The sequence below is a fragment of the Achroia grisella genome, unplaced genomic scaffold (genome assembly GCF_030625045.1).
Source record: "Achroia grisella isolate CSIRO2021 unplaced genomic scaffold, CSIRO_AGI_Agris_v1 utg592, whole genome shotgun sequence".
In the NCBI taxonomy this organism is placed as follows: domain Eukaryota; kingdom Metazoa; phylum Arthropoda; class Insecta; order Lepidoptera; family Pyralidae; genus Achroia; species Achroia grisella.
In genome coordinates, this window is record NW_026712955.1 from 1,565,703 (window position 1) to 1,589,032 (window position 23,330).

Sequence of the window (23,330 nt, forward strand, 5' to 3'; positions counted from 1 at the left end):
ACGATTGTAAAGAAGCGAAACAAAAACAAAATTGTACAAGGACAGAATTATAAACTTCGATACAAATCTAAATATATATAACTCAAAGGTGACTGACGTAGTGATCTATCAACGCACAGCCCAAAACACTGGACCGATCGGGCTGAAATTTATCATGCAGGTAGATGTTATGACGTAGGCATCCCCCAAGGAAGGATTTTGATAAGTTCCACCCCTAAGGGGATTAACGCGAGCGAAGCCGCAGGCAAAAGCTAGTTTAGACTATAAAGATCGGTGTGATTAGCCATCTACAACATATTTTTTTATATTTTAAATATTATTATTAAATAGTATGTTTTAAATATAATTTTATTAATTATTTTTATTTTATAAACATTAATAGTTATTATATAGGTGCCAGAGAGAAGTGTATCATAGATCATGAAACTCTATAATACTTCTAAATTGTATACCAACAAAGAAGTGTCCCATTTGGGAAAAAGCCGTTGCATCATTAGTTTCTGAACATTATATTCTTACCTTAAGTTTAATATTGTACAAATTACAATATTGCTCAAAAGTTATATATAAAACAGTATAACAACAACTTTATTATATATTTGCATACAACTGCAATAAAATAATATGCTAATTGGACAATGTTATATAAAGGATTTTGAAAGTTTGTTTACTCATTTTTTTTCCTTGAGAAAGTCCAATATTGAAAAACGAAAGTGCATTCAAGTATATTTGTCCAGCAGGCTATATCCAATGTAGTTTCACCATACTTTCTACAGTGTGCAATCAACGCAGACACATCTATACAAACAAGTGGCACGTAGACATGTGCATACAAGTTAATTTCGCATTCGCGTCCAATATTTGCACAGTTACCACCCATTATTGCTAATGGTCCGGCTACAATGACATATTAGCTTTGTTAACTCCTTATGACGGTAACTAGACGGAGATTGTGTATAGTTGTTTATTTTCAAGGATAATAATGGAATGACGCACCTGCCTGTGCTAACGGTTTAAGCTGGCGGGGCAAAAGTGGTAGATGATGACCATGAGATCAGATCATCGTGTCAATTTCTCCAAGAATTTATGAAGATGGTTTTCAGGGGGAACCGCGTGGAGGTCAAACTGGCATGGTACATTGCTAGCAGTAAGATCATCAATCTGCATTACTAAGGATCCTCGCCCCTCCCTGTGAAGTTGTTTGCGTGGGTACAGTTTGAAGAAGTAGATTAGCTAAAAACTCAACTTGGATTCTTTAGTCTTACCTATAGACAGACTGGATGGTCTAACAGTTTAGCACACCGTCAAATTTCCGATTGTCGCGAGTTCGATTCCTCGCAACGGTGCAAATAGTTGTATTCTCCTGAGTATGATTAATATTGGTCGGTATATTCTATGTTTTTACATGAAATGTATCTGATATTTATATTAGTTCTTCAGTACCAATAACGCAAGCTTTGCTGTTGACTAGATTACGCTGTGTATAGTGTCTATCATTATTATTAGTATACATACAACCCGAAAATCTTGCCTAAAGTAGAAAAAAGCGTATCAAAATCCCTTGAGCGGTTTAAACGGAGAAACAGATATACCAGAAGTAGACTGGGGACTCACTCAGTGGTAGTAACCACAATATAAGCACTCCGTAACTAGATGGCGCTGTGTAATTTATCCAGAATATTTATATAACTATATTACTAGCTCACCGTAGCAAAATCCTAAAGAACAAACCGCTATTGTTGCTACTTGTACAATGTAGAAGTCTAGCTAATGTAGCATTAGACCAAGTGTTTATTACTAACAATCTCCTACTTGTAAATGCTCACACACAAGACAACGCGACGTTGAGTATCAACATACTCAACGTCGCTTAACCTCATTGATGGACATCAACCTGAGAGTGTAACTAACCGTTTCGCGTATACACTACAAACTATTGCAAGTTATTCATAGAATACTGATGTACTTATATCTCCAAAATCAGGCCAGTACCGGACACTACCGTATTCGGCTCACAGCAAACGCAATACACTTACATACTAATGTTAAAACATGACACAAATTTACTTCTCTTAATTAATTTAATTAAAGTACGCCTTTCGATTTCCGAGCAGTGCAGGTCAATTAGCAACTCGCGCCATTGTTTTGGTGCGGGAGAAAACGCCATCTCCATTCAAGATATCGTCGAGGGATAACGGTGCGGCGCACGCGCATCTCACCCCGTCCCTTTCGCACAACACGAAGCGCGGTAAGGCAGAGAGCGACGGACGCAGACAGTGGCTGGCAAACGCGATTACTCGACTGACCTACTCAGGCGAATACACTCTTTCTTGGCAAGCGGAACCTAATTTTTACATCGTATGAATTTACAACGCGATCACCGGCAGCGGGAAATAAAATAATTATAGTGATTAATGCAGAGGCGGGCCGAATGAAGATGGGCATCGGCTCGCAAATCTCGTATCCAACGAGCCAATTACTGATGATGATGTTAAATCTTAATTCTAATATACTATCGTATCGAATTAAGTTGCTTAGATTGTAAAGCTAATTGGATATATATCCATCTATCGGATTGTGATTAGAATTTTGTTTGATTAATTTTACGTGCCTCTCTAAGATTACGGTAATTATCTTCATAAATACTTCTAACAGGACCACATTTAATTCAATGCAATTAGATGATCGAAATTTTATTTCGTAAAACGTCTAAAAAATATGATCTACAATAATTCAACTACAAGAAATGCCTGTTTATGAAAATTCTTGGCAAACGTGTTCTCTACTCATAACTTCTTTAATACAATCCTATCGCAATCCTAGAAACTTTATATCTTGCATTATTTATTTGATTCTTCCAACAAGAACTATTAAATATTAATAAACATGGAGGAAGGGGTATTGTTAGGAATGTGAACTGATAACCTCATCTCCAGTAATGTTCCATGTCAGGTTGATCTTATCATCCTCCATTTATGCCCTACTAGCATAAACCGTTAGCGCAGGCAGGAGTACCATGCCATAAACATCTATTTAAAAAAATTGTAAACAAGATAAGTCAACACAAACAAACAACATTGCAATAAAAACTCCAAACACGTCGTTTAGAAACGGCGTATTTACAAACAAGCGCGCAGTTCAGACCGTTAATCCAATACAATTGCTTATCCCGACTTTTGATTGACGACAAGTGCATGACTTTCCTTGAGGTGCAGTTAATGCAGTCCTTGGCAATGCGAAAGTCAGTTGGTGAATAGCCGTGGTGTCGGCCGGTTGTGTTCACAATGCCACACGCGAGTCCGGTGAAAGTTTAGTGAGATGAGACTGTTAAGCGTCTTTATGTTTGTGGTGAGTGGGAATGTTGCAAGTGTTAAGTAAACGTGATAGTTTGGATTTGCGAAGGGTTGATGCTGTGGTAATTCCAAGGAGATTGTACTAACTACATAAAGTACTATTTTTTGTTATGGATGATAATGGAATGATGCACCCGTCTGTGCTAACGGGTTACGGGGCATCAATGGAGGATAGGATGATAAGATGAGCATGAGGTGAGGTCAGGTCAGTTAGCCTATCATGGTAAATTCACCAAGAATTTATCACGATGGTGTCCAGGGGGAATCACGTGGAGGTCATCCAGACATGGTACATTGCTAGCAATGGGGCTAGTCCACATTACTAACAATCTTTCCCCCCGAATAAAGTAATATTAGCAATAAGAAATGCGAATTACTGTACGCGAACTTATTTGTAAGAAACGAATTAATGCGTTAGAAAAAATCAATCGAACCAAGTGTATAGACGAAAGTCTATTGTTAAACGCTTTCCAAGAACGATGGAGGTGAGTGAACTAAGATTATTAGAGTCCAATACCTATTGTCATACAATATACAACTAGCCTAGATAACTAGAAGGTAATGAGTTTAACAATTAACGATTGGCAGTTTGAAAGGCTCAATAGAAATTTGTCAAAAGCCGGTGAAACAAATCTAATGATATAGGCACACAGGACTATTCAAACAGCACCATCTAGTCCCAAGATAAGTAGAGATTGTATTATAGATATTAATAAAATACACCCAGATATACCCACAATCATACATATTAATACAAATGTTTGCACCGTTCGACGAATTGAACACGCAATCATCGGAAGTAAGGAAAGTAAACCGCTGGACCACTGAGACCGTCCAATTGATATTAGGACTATTACATATTATGAACTTGCAATTGACACTCCATGTGATATAATGTCCACTAGCTACTCGCCCCGGCTTCGCTCGGGTATACATGTATTATATATATATAAACCTTTCTCTTGAATCACTCTATCCATTAAAAAACCTCTTCAAAATCCGTTGCGTAGTTTTAAAGATTTAGGCATACATATGGACGGACAGACAGCGACAGAGATTTTATTTTATACTATGTAATGATACATAATAGCTATAACTGAAGTTCTAAACTTCTTCTATCCTATACGTATGTATTATACATAGAAACCTTCCACTTGAAACACTCTATGTATTACTGAAAACTGCATTAAAATCTGTCGTGTACAATAAAATGTTACAAAACAAAATAATACAAACAATTATATTATTTATGTACTCCATGAGTATGATTGCGAGGAATCAAACCAGCGACCAAAAGTAATAAACTGTTCAGCCAAACTGTTACAACGTCTAATCTGTCAAAGATGTTGGTAGCAGTAGTATTTGCTTGTCTTTTAAATTACACAACAGATTTTAATGCAGTTTTCAGTAATACATAGACTGTTTCAAGAGGAAGGTATTATACATGCGTGTTATACCTAGTATAGAACTTCAATTATACCTATTATATATCATTTTAGAACTTCAATTATACGGATATTATATATAATTAATAGTGATTCAAGAGGAAGGTTTATATATCTAATACATGTACACCCGTGCGAAGCCGTGGCGAGTAGCTAGTTAACGATAAAAGAAAAACTTTTTTTTTAAGTAGACTTGTAAATATAACACAGGTTGATTTTCATCTTAGTCGTAGGAGACTTGACATCTTACTCCTCTGGAACGGTGAAGCATGTTCACATGATATGTACCGTGACGGTTACCATTTACCATCAGGAGAGTGTTGCCATTCCAGCAATACCGATAAATGCAAAATGTAATAAAAGAACGCGTGCAGAAAACGCGATATAATAATAGCTTTAAATAAATCATCTAATCCCAAGCTAAAGAAAGCTAGTGTTGTGGGTACAATACAACTGATATATTTAGTACCCGTAAGACGAGCTCTGCCTATCTTGGCACTGGATGCCGCCATACATTTTTTTGTTTAACATCTTATTAATATTATAACTGCGAAAGTTTGTGAGTATGGATGGAAGTTTGTTACTCCTTCACGCAAAAACTACTGAAAGGATTTTGTTGAAACTTTACAGTGATATAACTTGTATATCAGAATAACATATAGGCTTCAAATTTCACGTGGCTGAAACCGCGGGCATAGCTACTACATAATATACATTGTTCAAAATCTACCCTGTGCCATCGTGGGCACGGATTATTATATTAGAGTCCGTTAGTTTGTGTTCCCGCGCTTTGCCTTCCCCTCCCTCACCTAGTAACAAACGGACCGTACAGCGGCCTTGACGCGCGCGCGCATTTGTTGTGAATTAAAATAAATTAGAACTGTGAAACCTACTGTGAAACTGGAAAGCTAGCGAAGATACCTTCGAGACCCTGAAGCCCAAGAAATCCGCAGAACCATACAGGTACGTGACAGACATAGTAAATTCCCTAACATTTTGGTAGCAGAGTAGTTTCCCAAACATACATAGAATACACCCAGACCAATACAAACAATCATACTCATGAATACAATATCGCCACAAGCAGTGGAAACTTTCTAATTAGGCGGTTCATAACTCAAGAGGGCCATTTGACTTGTAAAGAAATATATATTTATTCATTTACGTACGTATATAACTATAATTTAATATAATATATATGTATTTATTACGATAATTTAGCATCCGCTCCAGAGGAATATATTAAGCAATTAAAACTTTGGCCGTATCAAATCGCGGCTGAAGTACTAGATAACATATTTATAAAAATGTGATAATAAAAGCAGTAGAGAGACAAATAAAATTATAAAAAAAAACTCAAGAGGGCCATGGAAACCGACTGGTTCCTATGACAAACCAGGACGAGCGGTGCCGTCCGCAAATAAGGCCGGCGAGGCGTGGGAAGCGGGCCGAGACACTGGGCCCAGTTCAATTAGTTTTTGCACTGACCGTACCGTCACCGTGCGACTGGCACGGTGGACGCATTATATATAGGTATAGAGATATTATATTAAATACATGAAGTATGTAATATTATGTGATCTGTGATTGAAGCAAAAATTTTGTACCCATTTTTACGAAAATTACGCGAATAGAGGAGTATGAAATTTCGCATATTTGTAATTTTCACTAGCTAACCCGCGCATCTTCGTCTGAATCACACTTACTTGAAATTTATCATTAAACTAGCTTTTGCCCGCAGCTTCTCTCAAACAAACATTTACAATAATAATAAGAATCTGGAACAACATCTCAGACGGTTGGGATTCAAAAATTCTCCTCTCCTTAAGAGTGGAGATGAGAATTTTTGTATAATAATAATCATAATAAAACTCTTTATTGTGTACACATAAAATAATAATAAAATACAGTAAATAGTAAAATAATTACAAAAAGCTGTCTTATCGCTAAAAGCAATCTCTTACTGACAACCTAGAAGAGAGGACTTATGTACATAGAATAGGGTAGGTGGCACACATAATACACTATTTATTATATTACTAAAATATTAGTATGGTTTATATCCAAAACTATAAGCAGATTTTATAATTATAAGACATGATTTTGTAGAGTTGACTCTTCCATGATGCAGAATAATAACACAATGAGTACAATTTCAATATATTCATGATCCGCATATCGTAACAAGACTATCTGCTAGTGTGACAGAAAGGTTTCTATTGCCGAGGGATTTTGTCCCTATCAACCCTGTATTATCCGACCTTAGTTCCCTTTTGTTATTATGTAAATATTTATTTTATAAAGGTTTATCTGTAAAATACATGTGTATTATACAGATAAACCTTCCTCTTAAATCGCTCTATCTATAACCAAAAACTGCATTAAAGTCCGTTGCGTAATTTCAAAGTCCCATTTATTGTGTACCTTGTTATTTTGTACTAGCTACCCGCCCTGCCTTCGCACGAGTATACATGTATTATAGATATAAACCTTCCTCTTAAATCGCTCTATCTATAACCAAATACTGCATTAAAGTCCGTTGCGCAATTTTAAAGTCCCATTTATTGTGTACCTTATTATTTTATACTAGCTAGCCGCCCTGGCTTCGCACGAGTATACATGTATTATAGATATAAACCTTCCTCTTAAATCGCTCTATCAATTGTTAAAAACTGCATTAAAATCCGTTTATTGTTTACCTTATTATTTTTTAAAAGTCCCATTTATTGTGTAAAACGCTCTATCTATTATTTTATCAAAGTCCCATTTATTGTGTACCTTGTTATTTTGTACTAGCTACCCGCCCTGCCTTCGCACGGGTATACATGTATTATATATATAAACCTTCCTCTTAAATCACTATATCTATTGCTAAAAACTGCATTAAAATCCGTTGCGTAGTTTAAAAGATCTAAGCAAATAAACAGCGGAAGCAACTTCGTTTTATGTAAAACATTACTGAAACGATCTCCAAAGAATTACGCAATCCGTTGCAACGCTAACATAACAGGCTTGAAAAAAATCAAGTTCAATAACAAATCAATTCACATTGAATCAGTAAACTAACAAAATATGATATAATACGACGCATAACGAACACAAATGATACACTGATTTACATCACTTAGATCGCCGGGCGGTTGGTGGCCGGCGAAAGTTGCACACCGTTTTCACCCAGCCGCTGTAGGTGCTGTGCCCCAGTTATGTTTTGTCTTCTATAACACTTGTAACCAACGCCCGATTGAGAGTTTTCTCGCTATATATTAAACTAGCTGTGCCCGCGGTTTCATCTGGGTTAAATTTTAATATAGTCTCGTCGGCCAGATCACGTCGGGGTCACCACTGTTGCGGGTGAATGATACGATGTTGTTGGTCGAGACGATGTATATTACAGATGATGATAAACTGGCAATGTGTACATAGAAATAATGATCTTAAATAACAATAGGAAAATGTAAGGTGGGGTGACACAGTTTAGATACACCAGTGCCTAGTAGACAATATTGAATTTGTCTTACTAGACATTATTAAATGCAATTATTATTTTGATGTATCTAGGTGACTGTGTCCCATACTTATTATATTCTTTATTGCACTTTTAAACACAGTTCTAAACTTAAACATATACAAAGTGAGCAAAGCTGGACTTATCTCTAAGAGAGATCTCTACCAGGCAACCCAACAATATGGCATAGCTAGTAGTGAGTAGGTAACACCTGTGCAATTAACACTATTATGTTGAAATGTCATACAATATAGTCTATGTGTTATTAGAATAGAATAGAAAATCATTTATTCAAATAAACTTAATTTAAGCACTTTTGAATAGTCATAACAATTTTTATTTTTATCTTCCGCTCGTTCGGAAAGCTGTCTCATCACAAGAAGAACAAGCAAGAAACTTGTGTGTTGCTCTTTTAAATAATCCTTGTAAGTTTACATTTACAAGTCGAAACGTGTGAATATAAACTACCAACAAGCACTAATTTTTGGGTCAAATATAAATATGCAATAAGATTAAATCAGTCATAGTGATAAGAGCAGACCAGTCCCTACAAGCAGCACTCGCTTCACGAGTATGACGGATGAGCCAGCCATCATTGCGCTCGATTCTTTTGCATAAGCTATATTACTGTATAGTTTCATTGAAATCCGTTCAGTAGTATCGTTCAGTATTACCCCTTAAGTGTTTAAGGGGTAAAATAAAATAGGGGATGAAAGTTTGTATGGAAATTCGTGATTTTTTAAGTTACAATGCTAACGATGAAACTTTTTTCTTTGACTTTCTTTGGGTTAGATTATTAAATATTTTTTCTATATTTAGTCAAGGCCACTATTCTGCGTGGACGTGGTTACTGCTAGTTTATCTATACATATAAATAAAATTGGAGTGTCTGTTGTAATAATGAAATAGCGGTTATTTACTACATGCATATGAATATAAATACGGTACATACAACAAAATAACATCTTTTACAATTTTTGTCTGTCTGTCTGTTTGTCCCGGTTAATCTCTGAAATGGCTGGACCGATTTTGACGGGACTTTTTTTGCAGATAGCTGATGTAATAAGAAGTAACTTTGGCTACTTTTATTTTAGAAAAAATCTAGCTTTCGAACCCACGATAGTCAGACATATGTAGAAATAGAAATAGAAATGCAATAAACTTTAATCAAAAAAACTTAAAAGCACTTTTGAATAGTCAAGTTTTTTTATTCTACCGCACATTCGGAATGCAGATTCATCCACAAGAAGAATGAGCAAGAAACAAATGAAAAATGTAGTTCATTACACTGTGAAGGACATCACTAAAATATTATGTTATCTGTGTCACTAATAACAATATACACACAATTTACACAGATAAATAATGTTAAATTCCACGCGGACGAAGTCGCGAGTACAGCTAGTATTATATATTTGGCGTTACGAAATGGATAGAATAGAAAATTATTTATCCAAATAAACTTAATTTTAAGCACTTTTGAATAGTCACACTTATTTTTAATCTATCGCTCATTCTAAGTTAAAGGCTCGGCCTCGGTGGTCTAGCGGTTTAACACACCGCTTCACTTCCAATGGTAATGGTATCATGAATATGATTGTTTGTATCGGTCTGGGTATTTTCTATATATAAAATCTCTATGTACTTGTAACAGTTATCTAGTACCTATAACACAAGCTTTAGCTAGCTTAACTTGGGTCTAGATGGCGCTGTGTGAATTGTCCTGCAAAAAAAAATTCGTACAAACCGATTCTGACTGCGATGGGAACTAATAGTATATTAGAATTACAATATGTACGCGATTGATAGACAGACGTACTGGCATGCGAGTGAAAGTGACTGATGGTATTTGGGAGCAGGTTGTGTGACGTCACACCATAGATGGCGATCCATATCTATGGGGCGTGATGGATTATACAAATGACGCTCGAGTAAAAGTAAAACGTACCAATAGCGATTTCAAAACAATCGTACAAGATCTTTCGCATTGCTGAATAGTAAATAACCTTTGGATTTAATTTAACACAGCGCAATCTAGTCCCACGATAACAGTACTTCTGTTATAAGTACTAGACAACTGATATAAATACTTACGTTTTTTTGTAAATACATACATAATATACATAGAAAACACCCAGAACGATACAAATAATTATATTCATTAATACAAATGTTTGTGTCGTGCGAGGAATCGAACCCGCGACCATCGGAAGTGAGGCGGTGTGTTAAACCGCTAGACCACCGAGGCTGAGACCTTAACTTAGAAAGAGCGGTAGATTAAAAAATAAATATGACTATTGTGTATGTACTAAAAGTGCTTAAAATTAAGTTTATTTTAATAAAGAATTTTTTATTCTATCCTTTTCGTAACGCCAAATATATAATACTAGCTGTTCCCGCGACTTCGTCTGCGTGGAATATCGTAGCCTAAGTTACTCCTTATTATATCAGCTACCTGCCAAAAAAAGTCCCGTCAACACCGGCCCAGCCATTTCAGAGATTAGCCGGAACAAATGGACAGACAGAAAGACAAAAATTGTAAAAAATGTTATTATGTTGTATGTACCGTATTTATATTCATATGCATGTATTAAAAAACGGTTATTTCAATATTACAAACAGACACTCCAATTTTATGTATATGTATAGACATATGCTCTGCTCAATCGGTTCCTTTTTAAAAAATCATTTTGCTATAAGTCTGTAATGTGCATTAATAACCGCTAGCAATGTAAGGTTGATCTAAATGCGATTCAACCATAATTTCAACTCATAATTCATAAGTATGATTGTTTGTATCGGTCTGGGTGATTTCTATGTATAACTATGTATTTGTAATGGATCGGTGCACTGTATGGGTGCCTAAAATGATGAAAACACAAAGTTGATAATAGTAAAATATTATATATTTAAATATAGTTGCGAACTATCCAAAGGACAATGAGAAATTGAAATATATCAAAAGACATGACGTATAAAAAGAACTGTTCTAAAAATGTAGATTTAAAAATAATAAAAATATCAAATTGTTCAAAAGAGGTTGTACATTGTTAGCAATGGGGTTATCAATCCACATTACTAACAATCCCCTTCCCCCCTATGTATAATATGTATGTATTTACAAAAAAATATCTATGTGTTTGTATCAGTTATCTAGTACCCATAATACAAGCTTTAGCTAGCTTAACTTGGGTCTAGATGCCGCTTTCTGAATTGTCCTGATATTATTAATATAAAGAATTTTCCATGATGACCAAATGATCTGACGTGATACTCATCTTATCATCCTCCATTGGTACCCTCATGCGTACACCGTCAGCACAGGAAGGGGCACCATACCATTATCATAAAAAAAATTGCTATAACTCAATTCCATTAAAAACAAACTGCCAGAGTGTGTACTCAATTTGCCAGAAAAAGTCATTAAAATGTGTTATAAATTACTTTCTTTGTAAAAAAGCTTATTATAAAATTTTAAGAATTTATAAATGATAATAATGATAGAAAATATCTAACTTAAAATTCATAGCGCTGACAATGTTTCCTAATTGAATAGAGATTAAGTGCGTAGTCTATGTTGATTGTCGCATGCCTAATCCTTATTGTTAATTAAATATAATTAAATGAATATTTATTTAAAAGAGCAACACACAAGTTTCTTGCTTATTCTTCTTGTGATGAATCTGCATTCCGAATAAGCGGTAGAATAAAAAAACTTGACTATTCAAAAGTGCTTATATTAAGTTTATTTGAATAAAGAATATTTCTATTTCTATTTCTATTTCTACCGTCGGCTTGCAAGTCCCTCTCGTAGTTTTCTGAGTTTTTTTTTCTCCACACATACAAAGTTCTCGGCTCCTTGTTTGTGGTCCTGCGTGGATTCCACATCACCAAAAACACATGACACCGTGCGTGTGGGCACGCGTTACCGTTGGCCACCGATCAAGCAACCTCGCCCTCCTCCACATACCACAGTATGCAACTTTTATCTGTTTACTTTGTATATGCTCATCAAGAACTTGCTCAGGAATGTAATGTTTTTAAATAATAATGTATAATTATACGTAAATTTACGTATTAATTTCTAATAATACAAAATGATAGGTTGTCTATACAGATCAATGAAATTGAAAAGACTTTATATATTTCTACTGGAAGTGCCCTGGATTTCACCCGCGTTAAATTTCAATATAAAATATAGTCTATGTGTTATTCTGATGTATAAGCTATATTACCGTAAAGTTTCTTAAAATCCGTTCAGTACTTTTTGCGTAAAAGAAAAACAAACATCCATACTTACAAACTTTCACGTTTATAGATTTTATTAGGATTAAGATTTTCACTTCTCACAACAATAGATAGATATAGAAATAATCTTTATTCAAATACCTTTATGAGCGCACTTTTGAATAGTCATATTTATTGTATTCTGCCACTCATTCGGAACGCAGATATATCACAAAAAGAATCAGCAAGAAATTTACATGTTTTATATTATATATGTATTTCTAAGAATATATCTATATATATATCTATATCTATGTATTTATATCAGTTGTCTAGTACCCATAACACAAGCTCTGCTTACCGTAGGACTAGATGGCGCTATGTGATTTGTCCTGAGATATTATTATCTTTTCTTTCTATTCTTTTATAACTTTAAAAGAATGTTATACTCTGAGTCTCAGCCAAGTGTGGGAGAGGTTGCACTGTGTCAAGATATTATTATTATTCTTAATTAGTTTATTATTAATATTACTAAAATAATAGATGATGTTGTTTAATTAGTTTATTATTATTGTCATTGATTAATAGATAGCTACTACAAAGGAATACACAGACAACCTCTGGTATCACTTGTACTCTATAATCAGAATACCCAACGAAAGCTATTTCAAAAGTGAGCGTGAATGTCAATCAATATGGATTGATAAGCAATTACGCCTGATTGATCAATCACTCTCTAAACATTACCCAACATGTATGAGCCTGTCGTTAAACCGTCGATCGTTTGCGCAACCCATCCCCTAAACGAGCGCCTACGTGCGTTACGAAGCAATAGAAAGTTGAACGGCGACTGGTGAGAATAGTGAAAATGTCTCCATTTTATTATTTTCGTACGTGTGTAGGAAAGAATTACGTGAAATGACAAATGCTATAAATAATTTATATGTTGCTAATGTTAAAGAATGTAAGAGGGCGCAAACTCTCAGTAACTGACAACAGGCTGAATACATTGAACGAATATTCATATTGTAAGACCTACTTGTAACATTGTATTCTGCAAATAAATAAATAATAAAAAAATAAAAAAAATGGAAATCTTATCAAGAACCAGTAGAACTGGCTCTTCGTGATTTCAGTATATGTAGCTATTTACATTATGCCCAATTTACACTCAGCCCGAGTGGGCAGGGAAGTGAGCAGCGCGAGAGTGTAAACACGAGTGGAAACACTTCCCATGCCATTGGCGCTGCCACTCGCGCTACCCGGCGCTCCCTCAATTGTCGGTTTTTCGTGCGCGAGTCAAAGGACTGGCAGCGTGTTTTTACATTCAGCCCTCTCGCTCAGTTGTCGCCCGGCAATATTTCCGGCAGCGCGAGTGGCAGGGGAAGCGGCTGAATGTAAACATAGCGTATAGCTATCAAATCACTACATAGTATAAAACAATGTTGCTGTCGCTGTCTGTCCGTCTCTATGTATGCTTAAATCTTTAAAACTACGCAACGGATTTTGAAGCGATTTTTTTAATAGATAGAGTGTAAGCTATCAAGTAGCTAGTATATAATATAAAACAGAATATAATTTTTAATTATTCTTATTAATTTTATTAGTATACTAGCAACTCGCCCCAGCTTCGCCCGAGTGTACATGTATTATTATATATATAAACCTTCCTCTAGAATCACTCTATCTATTAAAAAAAACGCTTCTAAATCCGTTGCGGAGTTTCAAAGATTCAAGAGGAAGATTTATATGTATAATACATACATACATACACCCGTGCGAAGCCGGGGCAAGTAGCTAGTAATATTATGAAGTAGGGATGTTTGTTTCGCATTCACGCAAAATCTACTGAACCGATCATCATGAAATTTTGTACATATGTTCTTGGAGGTATTAGACTAAACATCCGATACTATTTATTTAAAAAAAAACTAATATTTTTTATTCAATGCGAGCGAAGCCGCGATTAAAAGCTAGTAATATTATTAAAGCAAATGTTTGTAAGTATGGATGTTCGTTACTGTTTCACGCAAAAACTACTGAACGAATTTTGATGAAACTTTACAATAATATAGCTTATTTATCAGAATAACAAATAGACTATATTTTATATTGAAATTAGGCATATATAGGCATAGCTAGTGTAAAATAAAGAACTAATAAATATACAATTATCTTGTACAATGAACATCTCATACGGTGGCTGTTTTACTTTCATCTAACAAGTGGCAGGTGCCGGTAGGCCTACTCGTCCGACCAGCCGCTAACTATTGCCCTAGTTAACAACGCAAGTTTGGACATAGCAAACCTTTTTTATTTAGATAGATAACAGTGGTTCCCAAGCAGCGGTCCGCAGGTTATAAATTGTGCGGCCGAGACAAAATGCGGACCGCACAATTTTTTATTTTTTTATACTATGTATTAACATGGATTTCATTAGTGATAGTCTCGGTGGTCTAGCGGTTTAGCTAGCATACCGCTTTATTTCAGATGGTCGCGGATTCGATTCCTCGCACGGTACAAGCATTTGTATTCATGAATGAATGTTTGTATCGATCTGGATGTTTTCCAACAAAAAAATAATTAAATAATAATAAACATTTTTAATAAATAACACAAAAGCTTTCATTCACACAAATAAACAATATATGTTATCCAACACGGCACATCGAGGTAGCTAAGATACTATGTTGTCTCTTTGAATAGCCATGTTAACCTTCTAGGTAAAGTAACTACAATTTCTCAGGTCATAATTAACCTCGATAAACTTGATGAACAGCTAGTATTATGTGAACTAGTCATTTAATCATATGGTTTCTATCAACATGCAAATTAATATTATAAATATTAGTCTTATTAATATTATAAATGCGAAAGTTTGTGAGTATGTATGGATGTTTGTTAATCTTTCATGCAAAAACATTAGCGGATTTTGATGAAACTTCACAGTAATTCAGCTTTTTAGTTACCTATAACAACAAATCAAGTGGTCCGCAGTCAAAAAAGGTTGGTAACCACTGATTGCTCTTATCCTTATTTAGTTCCTTATAACAACAAATAAAGCGGTCCGCAGTTAAAAAGTTTGGTAACCACTGATTGCTCTTATCCTTATTTAGTTCCTTATACACAACAAATAAAGCGGTCCGCAGCCAAAAAAGTTTGGTAACCACTGATTGCTCTTATCCTTATTTAGTTCCTTATACACAACAAATAAAGCGGTCCGCAGCCAAAAAAGGTTGGTAACCACTGATTGCTCTTATCCTTATTTAGTTCCTTATACACAACAAATAAAGCGGTCCGCAGCCAAAAAAGTTTGGTAACCACTGATTGCTCTTATCCTTATTTAGTTCCTTATAACAACAAAAAAAGCGGTCCGTAGTAAAAAAAGGTTGGTAACCACTGATTGCTCTTATCCTTATTTAGTTCCTTATAACAACAAATAAAGCGGTCCGCAGTTAAAAAAGGTTGGTAACCACTGATTGCTCTTATCCTTATTTAGTTCCTTATAACAACAAATAAAGCGGTCCGCAGTTAAAAAAGGTTGGTAACCACTGATTGCTCTTATCCTTATTTAGTTCCTTATAACAACAAATAAAGCGGTCCGCAGTCAAAAAAGGTTGGTAACCACTGATTGCTCTTATCCTTATTTAGTTCCTTATAACAACAAATAAAGCGGTCCGCAGTCAAAAAAGGTTGGTAACCACTGCTTAGGAACAAGTTTACAACGTTGTTAACAAGAGCACCGGTTTCGGTAGACAGTAGGTGAATCATTTAAATCAATGGATTATATAGACGGTGATGCTGCTCTTAGTGCCAAAATGTAACCCAAATTTGCGTGCCTACAGTGAAAGCTACACTGCGAGTTATTGAGAGGTGAAAGACCTATTATGTACTAATTTTGTTATATACTTATTAAATCGCAGTCTCTATAAATATATCTGAGACATTTGACGGTCTCGATGGTTTAGTGGTTTAGCACATCGCTTTACTTCCGATGGCCGCGGGTTCGATTCCTCTCACGGCATAAACATTTGCATTTATGAAGTCTAGGTGTTTTCTATATACAATATGAATGTATTTACTAAAAAAATATCTATGTATATGTATCAGTTATCTATAACATTACATATGCTTAAGCTAGCTTAACTTGTGTCTAGATGGCGATGTGTAAATTGTCATGAGATTAAAAAAAAGAACATAGAACATGTAGAATAATTTAATTAATAATAATAATAGTATCCCAGGACAATTCACGCGGTGTTATTTAGTCCCAATCTAAGCAAAGCTTGTTTATGGGTACTAGAGAACTGATATAAATGCTTAGATACATATTTTGAAATGCCAGGATTGACACATTCAAAAGTCCTAATATCGAGCTACTCGAACAAATACTCCAATAGACTACTGCTATTGAGTAAAAACAACATATGCATGATGACTAGGGCCCTCACAGGACACTGCAAATTACACAAGCATATGGCAAAACTAGGCCTACACAACAAAAAACTGCAGATTCTGCCATACTGAAAAGGAAACGCCACTACACATCCTATGTGGTTGTAGCCCACTCATGCATAAACGAAATATCTCCTTTGGAAAGTTTACACTCTGTCCCGAGGAGATAAAAACCATCGCTCCTAAGAATATCATTTAATTCTTGAATAGGCAGCGATAGATCTATGTAGGTCGCAGTGCTACAGGTGCTACAAACATCTGACAATAGCCCTAAAAACCCTATAAAAAAAACACATTTTTGTAAATACATAAATAATATACATAGAAAGAGGCCAGACCAATACAAACAATCACACTCATGAATACAAATGTTTGTACCGTGCGAGGAATCGAACTCGCGACCATTGGAAGTAAGGCGGTCTACCGAACCGCTAAAATAGAGGCCGTCACTGACTGGTTTTATAAATTCACAACTGCAAGTCACGTAAATAATGTTTTGAAATTAAACTAAAAATAGAAACTTGTATAAAAACGTAATAAATTTGGAGCCATTCATAAAATCTTTTTACTATAAGTCTTTCGACACTTTTCTCTTTCTAAAACTTTTTGCATGTGTAGGCATCGTTTAAAATAAATATTGTAACTTTTAATCTAAATAGCTAGAAATTAAGTGTTATAAAAATATTATTACATACAATCGCAAAACTGTACGACTTTTTTACATAACCCTCACATTTCTCTGATCCTTTTCCCACCAAACACCACCTGAAACTTATAATAAAACCACGATATAATGCCAATAATCTTTATAAATAAGAATTACGTGTCACGTTGCGACGTCCGCGATAGACTCCTAAACTACTGAACCGAATGCAAATTTGATTTGCATCTTAAGTGCAATTTGATCTAACTTGAAAGATAGGATGGCTTACATCTCAATTTATAGTCGCTATAACAAGAATCTTAGCCACAGCAACGCATGGCCGGGTCTGCTAGTTGTAAAAATAACAAGGATAATATTTCGCAAGTAGGTGACATGGACAGCAGGCAGCGCCGGGTATGACTACGCGTCGTCGTGCGCGCGACCCCACCGCGCGGGCCGAGCTCGGGCGCCGGCCGCGCCCTGCGACCTCACCAAACAGAGCTTCTGCACAACTCCCGGCACCAACTACCCGTGGCATGCCATCAGGAGATTTGTTAGAGAGAACCAAGTGAGTACATTTACCTAGTGTGTGCTTTTTACCTTCTCAATGTAAATCATCATCAACATCATCATCGCAGCCCGGAAGACGTCCACTGCTGGACATAGGCCTCCCCCAAAGATCTCCACGATGATCGATCCTGCGCTGCTTGCATCCAATGCCTTCCAGCGATCTTGATCAGATCGTCGGTCCACCTTGCTGGAGTCTTTCCCACGCTGCGTCTTCCGGTCCGTGGTCGCCACTCGAGGACTCTATGTAAATAGTACCTGTCAATAGCAGGTTGTCTGTAAGAAATTGCTGTTAGCGATAAGACCGCCTTTTGTGTAACATTTTTATTGTACTTTATTGTTCTTTGTTCGTCTGTACGCAATAAAGAGTAATTATTATTATTATTACATTATTTGATACTACCGATTTGCTTCAGCTTCTAACAGATTCAATTATTGTAGGTACTATTAGTTATTAAATAAAATTCAGTCCATATTATTTGACCATAATGTTTTATTACGCTTAAGTATTTACCTGCAACCTTTTCTGAGAGATCAAGTCATGTGAATGGACTAGCATAAACTAGTACAATAAGCCAGAATAGTGAGTACCTATTTGAAAATTTTATATTAACACAGTTTATTTCAATCAATTTCAGGGTCTGATGCGGAGAATGTATGGAGAAGAGCGTCACATATCAGTATTGAAAGCAGAACTGGAAAATTTCATAGAAGTCGATGGGGAAGACGATATCAAAAAACCTACAAATTTTGCTGAAGATATAATCAAAACGAAAATGATGTACACAAAGAGAGGCTCCGGACGTGTCATGAAGGATAAGCCCCACTTCAGACCGATCCAATCAGCTATTAGAGACCAAAACAAGAAAGGTGAAAACGATACACTTAAAGTGAAACCACTAAACCTGAATACAAAACATAATAAAACTGATGGCGGTAATAAAACAGAAACAACCACTAATAAAACTGATAATATAGAAAAAGGCATTTCCTACAAGACTAAACTTGAAAGTATAGCTAATATAGAGATAAATAACTTAGACCCCGATATCATCACTTTAGAAGCCGTTATAAAACAAAGTATTGAAACAAATGGTGTCTTTAATGATCCACCTGGAGATTCTAAAAGCGAGCCTATTGTATTTGACGAAAAGAATAAAACAGCGCAAAGTAAGAACACTACTTTAGAAAATATTATAAATACAACAGAGAATTTAACTGAAGACTATGATGATTTGACTACAGAATCCGACAAAGATGGCTTCAAATCTATGAATGCAGATATGTCTACTTTACCGCCTACACTTCTGTTTTCAGAACACGAAAAGATTAATACAAAAGTTGATAAAATGGATGTAAAAGTTACTGACAAAAAACCAATCCAACATCAAGAAAGTTTGCGACCAGCTTTTATAAAATTACGAGGAGCGTAAGTCTTTGAATACTTGTTTTTAAGTACCTTTATCATTGCATATTTTATTGCCTCTGTCCTCATGAAGAGAAATGTCAATAAATACACAAGAGATAAAATCAAAAACGATTGCATGGTCTTGAAGTAAGCGGAGAAACAGACAGTTGAAAGAAGCGACTTTGATTTTATAAATTACTAGCATTTGCCAGCGGTTTCGCTCGCGTTAATGTATCCCCTTAGGGGTGGAATTTATCAAAATCCTTTCTTAGGGGATGCCTACGTCATAGTAGCTTTATGCATGCAAAGTCTCAGCCCGATCCGTTTCAAATTGACAAAGTTTCATACAAACTTTCATCCCCTATTTTATCCCTTTAGGGGTAGAATTAATCAAAATCCTTTCTTAGCGGATGCCTGCGCCATAACGTCTAGTGGTTTGGGCTGTGCGTTGATAGATCATTACGTCAGTCACCTTTGAGTTATATATATTTAGATATAGATTTGTGTAACAGACAATTATAACAGAATTTACCAATTATGAAAATTGTTCATTCAGTTATTTTTTGTGATCCTACAATTTTTACACATGTACTATTAATAAATACATTATATACGCATTAGTTCAATCTAAATCTTAAACACCTATTCATGAATTTAATCAAAAAACACCTTGGACAATCTACAAATAAAATAAATTGGTACTTTTTCAGAAACGCATGTGAAACAAAAGAAGAGATGCAAGCGCCTTTCTGGGCCAACAACACCAGAGGAGAAGTACTAGCTCTGCTGAATATGTACCCTTTCGAGCAGTATATACACTTAGAGACCTGCGTCCAGGAGAAGAAGCAAATGTACTGTCGGGAGGGATGCTTGTACGTAGGCAGTTATACATTATTTTATATTTATATTTTGCTAGCTGTACCCGATGTCGTCTGCGTAAAATAGTTGCCTGGACCAAATAATGAATAAATATTTAATAATCTAACCCAATAAAATCCAAATAAAAAAATTCATCGTTTTGGCTTCAAAAACGATGAATTTCCATACATTGCAACACTTATATTCATGGATATGATTGTATATATGATTGTATCGGTCTGGATGTTTTCAATGTATATTATGTACTAAATGTTTGTGCTTTATTTTTCTAAAATAAAAGTTGCCTAGTTACTCCTTAGTACATCAACTACTTGCCAAAAAAATTCAGGTCAAAATCGGTCTGGCTGGACCGATTTTCTCAGAGATTAGTCGGAACAAACAGACAGACAGATAGACAAAAATTGTAAAAAAATGTTGTTTTGGTATATGTACCGTATTTATATTCATATGCATGTAGTAAAAAAACGGTTATTTCAATATTACAAACAGACACTCCAATTATAATTATATGTATAGATTTACAAAAAAATATCTATATATTCATATCAGTTATAGTATCCACAACACAAGTTCTGCTTATCTTGGGACTAGATGGTGCTGTGAATTGTCCAGGCTAATTATCATTATATTACAGACTAGCTGTACTCGCGACTTTGTCCGCGTGGAACATAACTTTATATTTTTTAAAACAAAAATAGCTTAAGGTACTCCTTATTACATGAGCTACCTGCCAAATAAGTCCCGTCAAAATCGGTCCAACCATTTCAGATATGTCTGCCTGTTTGTTCCGGCTAGGAACAAACAGACAGACAGACAAAAATTGTAAAAAAATGTTGTTTTGGTATATGTACCGTATTTATATTCATATGCATGTAGTAAAAAAACGGTTATTTCAATATTACAAACAGACACTCCAATTTACAATTACAAAAAAATATCTGTATATTCATATCAGTAATCTATAGTATCCACAACACAAGTTCTGCTTATCTTGGGACTAGATGGTGCTGTGAATTGTCCAGGCTAATTATCATTATCATTATATTACAGATGTGAGCAACAATACCGCCTGCATCGACTCCTAGCGTACGACCCTCACAACGAATGCCGTGGCATCTTCGCTGACTGGTTCAAGTTCCCGGCGTGTTGTGTGTGCAAATGTTATGATGTACCAGTCGAGTTCCGCGCAAGATCTCCAAGAATCCACCACCCTCGGTACGACGAGGAAGTCAAAAGGGTTATATACGAGGACGCTGCGAGGGACTGGTACGCAATGTCGGCATTTGGGGATGAAGAAAACGATTTCTTTTGAAGGTGTGATGAATTTTTCTATCTTAATACTTCATTACAAATTATTATGCTAGTCGAATGAAGTGGCTAGTAAAGACGTGGTCATTAAATACTACTTTACTTTCAATGCTTGCGGTTTCAAATTCTCGCGCGGTGCATACATTTGTAGTCATGATTAGATGTTTCCAAAAAAATTTAGTATTTATATCAGTTGTCTAGTACCCATAATACAAGCTCTGATTAGCTTGAAAGTAGATGGCGCTTTCTGAATGGTCCATGGTCTATTGTCTACTGTTATCATTATGTGCGGTTGACGATTCAATTCAAATCAATTTATTTACATATGTACATAATGGTCTTAAGATTATAATAGTTTCAAACATGCCCTGCCGTTTCCGGCATGTAAAATCTTACATTATTATATTTAAAATTATTATTACAATCCATTATTATCATTTAAATAATATTTTGTGGAATAATAACATTTATTTGGTAATTCTTTAAATAATTTACTTTTAAATTGTTTAATATTCAAATTTCTATAATTGTCTGGAAGATGATTGAAAATTTTTATGGCCATACAATATACATTATTTGAAAAAAGTGCCAATCTTTGTTTAGGAACTTCTTTGTTTAGGAAAATCTTATTTTATGCTTTATTTATTTTAAAAAAAAATCTTTTCCAGAATCGTCTGTCGTCTGACACAAGACAGAAGACAAAGTTAACTTAGCCCACCTGGATTAATTTATATTCGAATTAGAAGTTAACATAAAGTGAAGCTCAAATCATGAGCCATGGTTTGAGTAATAGTAAATTTAATTGTATTTATAATAGAATCTCGTAAATGAAATAACCACAGACAATTGCGTTGTAAACTTTAATACAGGGTTGCCAACCCCAAATTTAAAACCTCAAGATTTAAATTTGGAATACCAGGACACTTCAGTTTAAAAAAACAATGAAGTAATAGAATTGCAATAATTAAATTACTATGTAGTGGAAGTATGTGAAATGAAATTCAAGTAATCAAAATAGGCATATTTTTAACAATAGTATTTGAATAAAATTATACGTGTTGATAACGTTTTTATTAAAAGAAGCGGGTGAATTGTAAATTTAGATATCCAGGACACTGATTAATACCTATTCAAGATGTCCCACGACACTTCAAAAACTAGGACATGACCTAGGACCTGGGACAATAGGACGGCTGACAATTCTAACGCTTAATATATTATAAAAGTTAATTACTCAGCCCAGTTGTAAATCTAGTAAACCTAACAGAAAAAAAAACTTTTGCTCATCCATACATTTTGTGTAATAACATTATTTAAGTATTTATTAATTATGGTTATATCAATTGTAATGCTTTTTATTTAATTTAAGGCTAGTGAAATATTGTAAATAGATGTAAATTATTATGTTGATTTTATATAATATTATTAATAAAGTTTAACGTTGTAATATCGGTTTTTAATTTATAAAGTAAATATGTTATTCATATTTTAGCCTATTATTTGCGTTTACCATATTTACGAGTATTTTTATTTTCTAAAT

General features: G+C 34.9%; 1 protein-coding gene across 2 annotated transcripts; it reads left to right on the forward strand.

Annotated features, from left to right (window-relative positions):
- The first annotated feature begins 3,263 nt into the window (after positions 1-3,263).
- Positions 3,264-22,946, forward strand: LOC131848777 (protein spaetzle 4). Of its 2 annotated transcripts, XM_059198710.1 has the most exons (7): positions 3,264-3,348; positions 18,017-18,196; positions 18,834-19,365; positions 19,513-19,624; positions 20,314-20,475; positions 21,533-21,796; positions 22,459-22,946. In XM_059198710.1, exons 1-6 carry the CDS (start codon positions 3,319-3,321, stop codon positions 21,792-21,794), a joined length of 1,278 nt encoding a protein of 425 aa, XP_059054693.1. In that variant the 5' UTR covers positions 3,264-3,318; the 3' UTR covers positions 21,795-21,796; positions 22,459-22,946. The 2 variants fall into 2 exon arrangements, with proteins under 2 accessions (XP_059054693.1, XP_059054692.1); XM_059198709.1 differs by having other exon boundaries at positions 18,834-19,624.
- Positions 22,947-23,330: the final 384 nt, after the last annotated feature.